At 48.8% G+C, this 12,422-nt stretch overlaps 1 protein-coding gene across 1 annotated transcript; it reads right to left on the bottom strand.

The window, feature by feature from the left end:
- Window positions 1–824: 824 nt before the first annotated feature.
- Window positions 825–7,907, bottom strand: STX5 (syntaxin 5). Its single transcript, XM_078606036.1, has 11 exons — window positions 7,229–7,907; window positions 6,108–6,245; window positions 5,465–5,535; window positions 5,265–5,320; window positions 5,043–5,113; window positions 4,467–4,583; window positions 3,999–4,055; window positions 3,812–3,896; window positions 3,267–3,376; window positions 2,804–2,925; window positions 825–2,335 (listed from the first exon to the last, which is right to left on the bottom strand). The coding sequence occupies exons 2-11, from the start codon at window positions 6,168–6,170 to the stop codon at window positions 2,176–2,178; spliced, it is 912 nt and encodes a 303-aa protein (XP_078462162.1). The 5' UTR covers window positions 6,171–6,245; window positions 7,229–7,907; the 3' UTR covers window positions 825–2,175.
- Between the last annotated feature and the right edge of the window lie 4,515 nt (window positions 7,908–12,422).

Genomic DNA, 12,422 nt, shown 5'->3' with positions numbered 1-12,422 from the left:
ACATATATCGGGCCAGTTTGTCGATGGGTGAGCCAATGGTGATGGGGTGATGGGACGAAGGGGTGTACCTTCTTCATGGATTTTTGTTCTCCATGCAACGATTTTTCATTATACTATATTCATCACATCGGGTGGTCACACGTAACTTCTCATAACTTCCATAGCATTTCTAAATATTGACTACTAATTGATCCGCCCCCTCTGCCAAAAATTGAAATGGAGAGGTTAATTCGATGGAATTAATCAATTGTTTCAGCCTTGACCACAGCCGAGAGGACCCCAAGCCCTTGACACTAATTTTTTTAACTAAACTTTTTATTTTACCAGGCAAGGCCCACTGAGCCTATATTGCTCTTTTCCAGAAGTGACCTGATCACAAATAATAGCTCAACGAAGAGACTTACGTGGAAGTTTAAGGCAGCCAAATACTCTAAACGCATGTTTCTAAATGTGGAGGGAAAAACCAGGAAGACCCGGATAAAAATCCACACGACCAAGGGGAGAACATGCAAATTCCAAACATACAGGTGTCAGGGTTGGGGTCGAACTCACAACCTTCTGTATAGCAGGCAAGGTAGTTAACATCTCGCCACCGTGGTGCCCTGGCCTCGACCTAAATGGTTTGCGGCCACTGCTTGGCTTTGTGCATTTCGGCCATGACTCAGCCTCGTAGGCCCTGGGATAAAATCTAAGGCTGCCCGCTTCACTGATCGAGAGGTGAACATCTGCACTCAACCCACCCATATCCACACGAGTGCAAGAGATTAGGATACCTGCCAAGCTCGTTCAAGGTTAGCACACGACTGAAATCCGGGAGGGTCAAGAACAGTAAAGAGTTTATTAATACAGAAAGTTGAGAAAATATTAGTGTACATGCGCGAGCGTGTGTGAATGTACGAGTGTGCAAGTGTGCGAGCGTGCGAGCGTGTGTGGATTTCCGAGCAAGCACGTAACCACGCACCCTGCAGGTCTGCAGAGCCAACGCTCGCTTCACTCCCACGCCGGGCACAGTGCGCTTTTACCGATCGCTATTTACAACGGAGCAGAGCGTGTGTAGCACGGTCCGACCCGGCCGGACAGGCCAAACCAGCACAAGATCTGTGCGGCCGCAGTGAGATGGCTGCTGGTCAGCTGCATAAATCATCTTGCGTGACATTTTCTGAGTTTTTATCCCAGATAAATATAACAATACATTTCCACGTAAGGTATTTATGCAGTCTTCAGAGTAACAGCCCTAAACCCAGCCCATTTTATCTGTAACCCAGCCTCGCACTGTAATGACAAGGGTGCTCACCCTCCTGACGGAAATGTACACTGAGAGATGCAGATGAACATAGAGTGACTTGTGTCGGAGCTGGACACAGGACTCATGATCATTCAGGGGATAGTGGTGACCACCCCCTTGGGCCAGGCCTAATGCTACAGCTGCTCCCGTAAAGCCAGCGTGGTCTCCAAACACACACACACACCTAAAGGACGTATATTTCTGCGCTCACATACACAACGTTCATTTATTTACTCCTTTTTACAAGTCGGGACTAAGAAAAACTGTTGCCAGGCCTCCCCCTGGGTTTACGGCTTCATGGGACCCAAGGAGCGGAGAGGTAACCACCACCTTTGCTCTGAACCCTAAGAAAACTAAGATGCCTGTCCTAATGAGCTCAGCTTACACGAGACGTGTTGAGAACCCTAAAAATCCTACCCTAATGACTTCCCTTATGCGAGCACGCGTGACCCGAGCTCTGCTCAGAACCGTACACACTCATCCAGGCGTGAGTACAAAGTGCTTTCACCGAGCGCCACCGCACGGCCACTCTTCTCGTCAACGCTTCCCCAACACCTGAATACTTCGCTCATCGCTCAACGAGGCATCCTTGGCTGTGGAACCACCTGGAATAATAACTCCACCCACAGGAGAGAAGCCAACACGGCCCAGAAGCTACAGAGACCATCCACGTGGGGGGGTGTTGGGTGGCCTCTTCCCCCCATCGGGCTGTGGCTTTGTTTACATTCCAACAGGGAGAGATGTTTGACAGTCGCTCACTCCCACAAACCCAAGGGCACAAAACATGGCGCAGGGGAGAGGAGGAGATGGCGTGGCAACGCGAATGCTGGGGGGATCGGTGAGGCCGTAAGGAACCAGAAGAAGCCGGTGGGTGCCTCCCGGGACCCATCCTATGCCAGAAAGACAACAAAGATAATGAAGAAAACGATGAGGATGAAGAAGACCTTGACCATGAGCCAGCGGTTGGAGGTGACGGACTGGAAATACTTGAGAATCTCCGAGTGAGCGGCCTCAACATTCAGCTGTGTGTCCTCCACGTTGGAGTCAATCCTGTGCACAGACACATACGCAAAGAGGATGTATACATCATTCTCTTTTCTAGTCATTCCGACTACTGACACCGACGAGACCCAGCAAGAGTTCATATAACGCTTCCACTGATGTTAGCTGTGGCTGGAATTCACATTCAGACAGTAGGGGTTTGTAGCAGTGTGCCAACCACTGTGCTACTATACACCCACACCTCCAATAATCACGGTAGGCTACGTACGGTGCGAAAGACGTTCAACATACATTAACACGGTAACATGAACACACGCATGCACCCACATGCACGTACACACCCACACACAAGTACGCGCACACATACAGGGCACAAGAGCACACTTACTGAAATTCACACTCACACAAACGAGCAGATACATGTACACACGAGGCCATGTGACCCCGCATCACTCCCAATGCATTGGCTAGCAAATTGTAACGATGAGTCAGAAATGTTAGTGGAGAGGGCGGCACCTCTGTATCTGCTCCTCCTGCTCTTTAACCATGTGTGCCAGCTGTTGGAAGATGGTGCCCAGCTCCACAATAGTCGACTCGATGTTCTGCATGGCATCCGCGCGGCTCTGAATGTAGGAGTCCTACACGCAAAAAAAAAACGCTAAACACAATGCACGTGTCAAGTGCCCCACAATGCAATTATATATCCCACTGCAAGGATCAGCATTCTCATCGCTCCACTAGCCCGGGGCCTGCCCGTGCTCTCCAGTGCAAGGTGTGCACTCCCATCCCGACCCTGATGCGTGTATATTTGGAGTTTGCATGTTCTCCCAGTGGTCATGTGGATTTTTCCCTCAACATTTAGAAACATGCGTTTAGAGTATTTGCAAAACATGTCCACATTATAAGCCACTTTGTTGAACTATCATTTGTGGCCAGGTTGCTTCTGAAAAAGAGGGGTGTCAAATAGTCAAGTAAATACCTGCTCATCCACCAGCTGCAGCTGCTGCTGTTGCCGCGCGTCCATGTTGATGGCCACATCGCCCCCCCCAGCTGCACTGCGCGCGCCGTCCTGCATCAGCACCGACCCCGCTGCCACGAGCGCACCGCAGCACCGCAGCAGCAGAGATCACAACCAACGCCGGCATCGCTGCACTCTACGCAGCCTCAAGGGCTCAGATTTTCTTTCCCAAATTATTATTGGATTTTGTTAATAAGCACACGGTAACAAGTAAACCGATCCGAGTCAAAACAATGTTCGCAGTGATGCAGGGTGTCCGGTTTTCACCATTAAAACACTACCCTTCCGTGGAATACGATGGCAAGGACGTTTAGAGACGTCATGCAAGTTGTCCAAGTAGAGATAGACATTTAGCAGGACAAAACAACCGATCACGCCAATCGTAAACGCTCCAATGACAAAGCCCACATAGCAAGTCCTAATCAGAACATGTTCACCCACATTCTGCCTGCCTGGCCCCGGTCTACTCGGTGACCCAGGAGGCACGTATTTGAGCAGTGTCTCACCATGGCCATTAGCGATGGGCGGGGGCAGCGTGGAGATGGTGGTTTGAGAGAACTGCTCCCGTCGACTCCGCTGCTGCTTGAGGTTCTGTGGGAGGAGGACCAGCGGCACCGCGTCACCAGGTGGAATGTTTTACGGTGAAACAGGTTCGGAGTTCAAGCATCACAATGAGTGCAACAACGCACTCACCTCTGTCCTGACTTCCAGCACGTTCTTGAACTCATTTGACATTGACGCCAGCCTGGACTGTGAATGGAAGAAAGATCAACTCATCATTGGTCATGATCTATTCACTGATGGATGAAGGCCTTCTCAAGCCATCGCCATCTCTCACGGTCACGTGATAAAACAATCAATCGAGCAACAGCACACGCTCTTGGATGTGTTCTCTCTTTTGGTTACCACCCCATCGGTACTGTCAACCACGAGCCATCAGCTTTCTCCTAACCACATGTCCCACACAAGTCCACTTATTTTATCAAGTCAATGACGTCTATGACTTGATGTCTACATCTGCGAATATAGACAATGGTTTTTACCAGCTCGGGTTTAAAGCTATAATAATACGACAGGCCTCCTGCAAGGCAAGGGGACCAGGCGGGCGAGTGGGACTGCATGTGCCAATCCCTCTGAGGGAACGTGAGTATGGGTTAGTACCTGCAATGACACCACAACGGTGCTGGAGTGCGTTTGCATATGTCGTCCATTCTGCGTCCCCTTGGCGCGCACAAACTCCTGTAGCTGTGCGATCTGCTTGTTCAGGCTGTTTATGTCCTGAGGGGGCACAGGCCAACACAACCGTGAGCAATGAAAAACAAACAGGAAATGCAGTCAGAATCACTGTGCGGCTAACAATGGCCCTTTGTTTACTCAACTAAAACGCGCAGAGAATAACAAAAGGCTCAGGAAATGCTGCTGTGCACACAAAGGTGAAAATTGCCCCATCTAGGTCAGTTGACTGCAGTCAGGCTTGCTCCTGCCCAACTTCCATTACCCACTAAGCTCACCTGATGCTCCACTCATCATCGCACTCTTTGACTCGAAAACACAGGAACCACATAGAAGCACCACGGGGACCACATGGGGTGGGTGGATATTATCTCCCAGGCCTCCCCGCAGCAAGCTCTGCTCTGCTCCTCGTGGGTGGAGAGCCCCTGTCGCGGAGTGCAGGCCGTGTGTCCCAGGCCCCGTGCACTGACCGCACAGCGAGCGAACACCGAACTGGCCTCTCACCTGCTTGATGATGTACGTCAGCTCCTCAATCTCCACTGCTTTGTCATCAAACAGGGACCTCCTCTTCGCGACTGCGGAAAAAGAGCAAGAGTTGTAATGGACGTTAATTAATGCGACGCACAGTGACTTGTATCATTATGTGCGCACACGTGTGCAGCCTAGCGTGGAGCACTCAACGAGCTGTGATGAAGGGCACTACACATTTAGACAACAATTACTTACGCAGAGTCAGCTTCTCCAGTTTGGCAAATGTACTGCTCAGGTCTTTGCCTATCCTCCTGCACACGCAGCACACGCAGAGGATATAGAAGCTCGTTTCAAACATGAGTTTTAACCCGGAGAGAGTTTTAACCGTGCCAAACTCCTGTAACACCGAGCGGCATGAGCATATGAAACGCAGGGTGCTGGGCTGGGGCACTCACTTGGCCATTAGGGTGAACTCGCTTCTCTGCCGCACAGCATTGGCCAGCGGCCTGTTCACCTGGATGCCGTTCTGCAATAAAAATCAACCAATCAATAATGGTCAATAATCTCACGGCCAAACAAACCCACTGCATTTGCCTGCCCAGTCAGTCTCACACGAGCGTTACGTTTTGTGTTTTTGATAAAACCGTGGAAAACCCAGCCACCTCACAGAGATCTCGCTTTTAATCGTATAGGTCAACTCGGCCTTAAATAAATACCTGGCGTAATTTGTGAAGATCAACACAAGAGAGCCAAAGAGTATCAAGTGAGCAGTCACGGCTCTACCCACAGCGAGCATGTTGTGCCAACCTAAAATAGGTGCCCACTAACGACACTTGTGCTCTGTGGTCTATCCACCTCACACACATGGCTGATCATGAGTGATCCAAAGCCCCCAATGTACACACTATCACCTGATTTCCATGGACAGCCGACTTGTGCAAACTCAACTGGACTAGGGTTGACCCGAGTTCTCTCAGAACCCGGTTAAATAAAGATGCTTCACCGATTCTTCGAGTTGAGTAAGTTGTCACGTGAGTGCAGGAGGCTGGGTTAGTGTTTAGAGTTAGGGGTGAGGGCTTGGGGGCTGATGGTCTGTACCTGTCTCGTTTGCATGGACTTGCAGGTAGCCATGAACTCCTGCGTTCTGTCACGACACGTCATGGCGTTGCTGGTGCAGGGACGTTGTTGGCGGTGGCTCAGCTCCGTCGAGGGCAATGAAAAGTCCTGAAACGTCACCTGAAACGTACATTAGCATTCTCAATGTATGTGGGGATACCTTCTGGCAAAGTTTACCACGCAAAAACCACCGAGGTGCCACCGCCTGTAAACGACTGTTTGTTTGGTGATCACATTGGTTGGACCAGAGCTAATGATAAGCATGGTCTGTGATGAGTCATGTTTTTGTGTGACTGGGCTTGTGGTTTTATGTGTCATGGTTTTGTATTTTATTTTGATGCATGAAAACAACATGTGGCTTTTCTGTGGAGTAGGGTTTGTGAAATTTCCACAAACACCCCTCGGTCGCCAACACAATTGAGTTGGTGCCCATATTGGCTTGAGCAGGGAGAAAATCACTTCTGGTGGTTGGATGTATAAGCGTAGACGTGTTAAGCTTTATAGACGCAGATATATTGTGAATTGTACTTGCTTTTGTAGACAAGAAAAGTAACGCGTCGGAATTTAGCTGTTAATTATCTTAATTTTTCATCTGAAATATCGCGCCTTGTACCGATGGGCTGACGGTGCCGTTAGGAGTTTAATGTGTAGCGTTTGAATGTGTATATTTGATGTTTAGTCTTAAGGCAGTGAGAACACGCTTGTCAGTAGCTCATCACCGTGTTTAGTGAGGAGTGTGGCAGTGGCAGTGGCACGAGTTGTGAACCGTTCCACCCCGAGCCCCAACGTGGAACAAAGCATCCGGAACCCACGACCCCGGGACACAGATCTCTTCTCCCGGGCCCCCCGATACCTCATCCAAGTCCCCTCTATATTATCCTGAGCCCCTCGACCGTCTCACAGGTCCTCGATCCCCTCTCCCGGATCCCCTATCCCATCGCCTGATCACAAAGCACCGCTCATCCGCCCCTCAATCCGTTTTACCCCTTGCCGGTCCCCGCTTCCTGATATCCGAGTACTTCTCTCTCCCCGCGTCTGTCGTGGCAGTGATCTCGGGGACCGACTACCGGACCCCAGTTCGGTCTCTGCCGTCTCCTGCTCACCTGGGCTCCCCCTCCTCGTTCCCTTTGGCTCCTGGTCCTCGGTCGGGGTCCGGGTCTCGGGGTCCGGGTCTCGGGGTCCGGTCGCCTCCGGCTTCGGGCTCTGGGTCCGCGTTGTCGGCCTCCGGTTCGTAGTTTCTGGTTCCGCTCGAGGGACTGTCCCCCGAGAGGCTACAGCCCGAGTTCGGGTCTGGTTCTAATCACAGGCCCTGGTTTGGTCTCTGCTCTGTCCCGGGTCGTGTGCTGGTCTCTGTGTCGTGTTGTGGTCTCCGTGTTCTGGTCTCCGGGTCGTGTGCTGGTCTCTGTGTCGTGTTCTGGTCTCCGTGTTGTGGTCTCCGGGTCGTGTTCTGGTCTCTGTGTCGTGTTCTGGTCTCCGTGGTGTGGTCTCCGGGTCGTGTTCTGGTCTCCGTGTTGTGGTCTCCGAGTCGTGTGCTGGTCTCCGGGTCGTGTTCTCGTCTCCGGGTCGTGTGCTGGTCTCCGTGTTGTGGTCTCTATGTCGTGTTGTGGTCTCCGTGTTCTGGTCTCCGGGTCGTGCTCTGGTCTCCGAGTCGTGTGCTGGTCTCCGTGTGCTGGTCTCCGGGTCGTGTCCTGGTCTCCGTCCCGGGGCTTCTCGGCTTCGTTCCCGGTCCCCACTCCGCTCAGCTTCTGCCCAGGCCCCGCCACGTCCCGCGCGCATGCGCACTGCGAAGACGCGACTCAGGCGCCCCCAAGGCAGCAGTGGGATTGCAAAACTAAAAGCGACAATTACTGATCACTCACCACTCTCAACAACAACTACTACTCACCACCTCAACAACTACTCACCACACTCAACAACAACTACTCACCACACTCAACAACTACTCACCACACTCCTCAACAACTACTCACCACACTCCTCAACAACTACTCACCACACTCAACAACTACTCAACACACTCAACAACTACTCACCACACTCAACAACTACTCACCACACTCCTCAACAACTACTCACCACACTCCTCAACAACTACTCACCACCTCAACAACTACTCACCACACTCAACAACAACTACTCACCACACTCAACAACTACTCACCACACTCCTCAACAACTACTCACCACACTCCTCAACAACTACTCACCACACTCAACAACTACTCAACACACTCAACAACTACTCACCACACTCCTCAACAACTACTCACCACTCTCAACAACTACTACTACTCACCACCTCAACAACTACTCACCACACTCAACAACAACTACTCACCACACTCAACAACTACTCACCACACTCCTCAACAACTACTCACCACACTCAACAACTACTCACCACACTCAACAACTACTCACCACACTCCTCAACAACTACTCACCACTCTCAACAACTACTCACCACACTCAACAACTACTCACCACACTCCTCAACAACTACTCACCACACTCAACAACAACTACTCACCACACTCCTCAACAACTACTCACCACACTCCTCAACAACTACTCACCACTCTCAACAACTACTCACCACACTCCTCAACAACTACTCACCACACTCAACAACTACTCACCACACTCCTCAACAACTACTCACCACTCTCAACAACTACTCACCACACTCAACAACTACTCACCACACTCCTCAACAACTACTCACCACACTCCTCAACAACTACTCACCACACTCAACAACTACTCAACACACTCAACAACTACTCACCACACTCAACAACTACTCACCACACTCCTCAACAACTACTCACCACACTCCTCAACAACTACTCACCACCTCAACAACTACTCACCACACTCAACAACAACTACTCACCACACTCAACAACTACTCACCACACTCCTCAACAACTACTCACCACACTCCTCAACAACTACTCACCACACTCAACAACTACTCAACACACTCAACAACTACTCACCACACTCCTCAACAACTACTCACCACTCTCAACAACTACTACTACTCACCACCTCAACAACTACTCACCACACTCAACAACAACTACTCACCACACTCAACAACTACTCACCACACTCCTCAACAACTACTCACCACACTCAACAACTACTCACCACACTCAACAACTACTCACCACACTCCTCAACAACTACTCACCACTCTCAACAACTACTCACCACACTCAACAACTACTCACCACACTCCTCAACAACTACTCACCACACTCAACAACAACTACTCACCACACTCCTCAACAACTACTCACCACACTCCTCAACAACTACTCACCACTCTCAACAACTACTCACCACACTCCTCAACAACTACTCACCACACTCAACAACTACTCACCACACTCCTCAACAACTACTCACCACTCTCAACAACTACTCACCACACTCAACAACTACTCACCACACTCCTCAACAACTACTCACCACACTCAACAACTACTCACCACACTCAACAACTACTCACCACACTCAACAACTACTCACCACACTCAACAACTACTCACCACACTCCTCAACAACTACTCACCACACTCAACAACAACTACTCACCACACTCCTCAACAACTACTCACCACACTCCTCAACAACTACTCACCACTCTCAACAACTACTCACCAGACTCAACAACTACTCACCACACTCCTCAACAACTACTCACCACACTCAACAACAACTACTCACCACACTCAACAACTACTCACCACACTCAACAACTACTCACCACACTCCTCAACAACTACTCACCACACTCCTCAACAACTACTCACCACACTCAACAACTACTCACCACACTCAACAACTACTCACCACACTCAACAACTACTCACCACACTCAACAACAACTACTCACCACACTCAACAACAACTACTCACCACACTCCTCAACAACTACTCACCACACTCAACAACTACTCACCACACTCAACAACAACTACTCACCACACTCCTCAACAACTACTCACCACACTCAACAACAACTACTCACCACACTCCTCAACAACTACTCACCACACTCCTCAACAACTACTCACCACACTCAACAACTACTCACCACACTCAACAACAACTACTCACCACACTCAACAACAACTACTCACCACACTCAACAACAACTACTCACCACACTCAACAACAACTACTCACCACACTCAACAACTACTCATCATATCCTTGGTTCTTTCGGTAAAGTCACGTAGTCGAAACGTCGTGAGCATTTTATTGTTTTCTATTTGTATTATTTTATTGTTTCCCTTCTACGTGACTTTACCGAAAGAACGAAGAATATGAATCCCTGCAGTCACGAAAAATTTAAATCAAAATAAAAACTGCTCATCACTCTCAACAACAACTCACCACACTCCTCACCACTCACACTACCAGAATTAATAACACTACGAACGTCACTAACTGCTCACGAGCTACTCTCACCATACTGCGAACAGTTCACGATAACAAAGACACGTACAACTTTAAGTATTTTGGGTAAGTGCTGATGGTGAGCAACACACACTCTGCTGAGTGACACGAACATTCACTTTAAGTTGCCGGGCCACATGTCATATAGCGTGTATCATCCTGTACACTGATTACACTACAATTGTTCCTGAGTAGTAAGTGTTATTTCCCAATTGTTTATGCCTGAAAAGTACAGAAAATGGCTGTTTATTCCCCACAAACTTTGTTTTTGTGACCAGGACAGTCATATTGAAAAATTTACCTATTTTCAATGAGTAAACGTGCGCATTTGTGTTTTTCGTTTAAGTAAAGTCCTGGTCACAAAAACAAATTTTGTGGGGAATAAACAGCCATCTTCTATACTTTTTAGGCATAAGCAATTAAAAATAACACTTAATACCCCGGAACTAAAAATTGTGTTACATAGTGTAAAATACGTCGTTATTTTAGTCGGCACATCGGTATGCTGCTTTTCATTATAAATTTTTTTGCGAAAGTGTTCCAACATGCTCTCGGCTCGTTAATTGCATCAGTTTAATATCTGGCTGCCTTTAATAACTGTTGATATCACGTGGTGTGTTTTTCAGTTTTTCGCCTCCAATAAAGATTTTTTTCCCTCTCTCAAACTTGTACGTGACTTGTTTTACTCGTATATATCTTTAGCCCAACTTTGCAGCCTCTAAAGTGATGTAATCATTCCCTATAGCCTATGTCATTACCATTGGTAATATGAGCAAATGCGAGGTGTCTACTTTTCATCAATTATGTTTTTACCTCCACATTTAGAAACATGCGTTAAGCTATCATTTGTGGCCTTACCTGGTTAAGGGGCCGTCCATAAATGACGTCACGCACCTAGGGGGGGGGGGTCAGACATTTGTGACGATGTGTGACGAGAGGGGGGGTGTTGAGAAATGTGACGTCACATCAAAATGCGCAACTTTAAATAAATATAGAATTGTTATAACAACACTACTACTACATCAGAGTGCAGCGCCACATTAAATAAATACGCACTACAATGACAATAGTTTAAAGCGATTTGAAACGTGTTTTATTTTCAAAATGGAAATATGGTTTTGGCGGGGGGGGGGGGGCAGAGCTTTGTGACGTCATATTTGAGGGGGGGGGTCTGACTTTTTGTGACGCCGTGTGACGAGGGGAGTCAAAAATCGTCCAAAATGGCGTGACGTCATTTATGGACGGCCCCTAAAACAAAAAGCACAATCGAGTCATCTGCAGGTAATTGAGCAATGGGGATGTTTGACTCAATGCCAGTTACATTTTATATTGAGCAAACACGTGTCCGCTTGCAGGCAGGTGATGCGTCACCTTTGTGCTGCACAGGGGGCAGCTGAAATCAAGGGGTGGGGGGTCCCTCGGCTAACAGAAACAATCTGAAGCTGGACTTTGTGGCACGACTTGGTGCGATGGAGGCGATGATTGTAAATGTTGTGGATTTGCTCTCCAACACACAACCGGTGTTACTGTACTCGTGACGAATTGACCACGTTGTTTACGTGATAAACCTGTCTAATTGGCTGTGTCGGGTGGTGGCGGGTTTAACGACACATTTATTTATTTACGCGATCTCACCCCAAAAAAACAACCTCTGTATTCATCTTCTTGGTTCTTTCGGTAAAGTCACGTAGAATGGAATAAAAATAAAATAATTTTCACGACGTATTAGCGGCGATTGACCACCGCGTGGGGTGGAACGCGTGCACGCAGCGACCACGTGGGCCGGCGGTTACGAGCGACGTGATGACGTCACCGCGCCGCTGC

Source organism: Lampetra planeri, chromosome 25, assembly GCF_965212315.1.
Source record: "Lampetra planeri chromosome 25, kcLamPlan1.2.h2, whole genome shotgun sequence".
NCBI classification, from domain to species: domain Eukaryota; kingdom Metazoa; phylum Chordata; class Hyperoartia; order Petromyzontiformes; family Petromyzontidae; genus Lampetra; species Lampetra planeri.
This window is presented reverse-complemented; position numbering and strand designations above follow the sequence as displayed.

Excerpts from the sequence above, each read along its gene's own strand:
- STX5 (XM_078606036.1), bottom strand. The coding sequence starts at position 6,170 with ATGACGTGTCGTGACAGAACGCAGGAGTTCATGGCTACCTGCAAGTCC. Across the intron at positions 5,536-6,107 it reads AGTCCATGCAAACGAGACAG|AACGGCATCCAGGTGAACAG; the intron begins GTACAGACCATC and ends TTTTTATTGCAG. Across the intron at positions 2,926-3,266 it reads TGCAGCTGGTGGATGAGCAG|GACTCCTACATTCAGAGCCG; the intron begins GTATTTACTTGA and ends TTTTGCGTGTAG.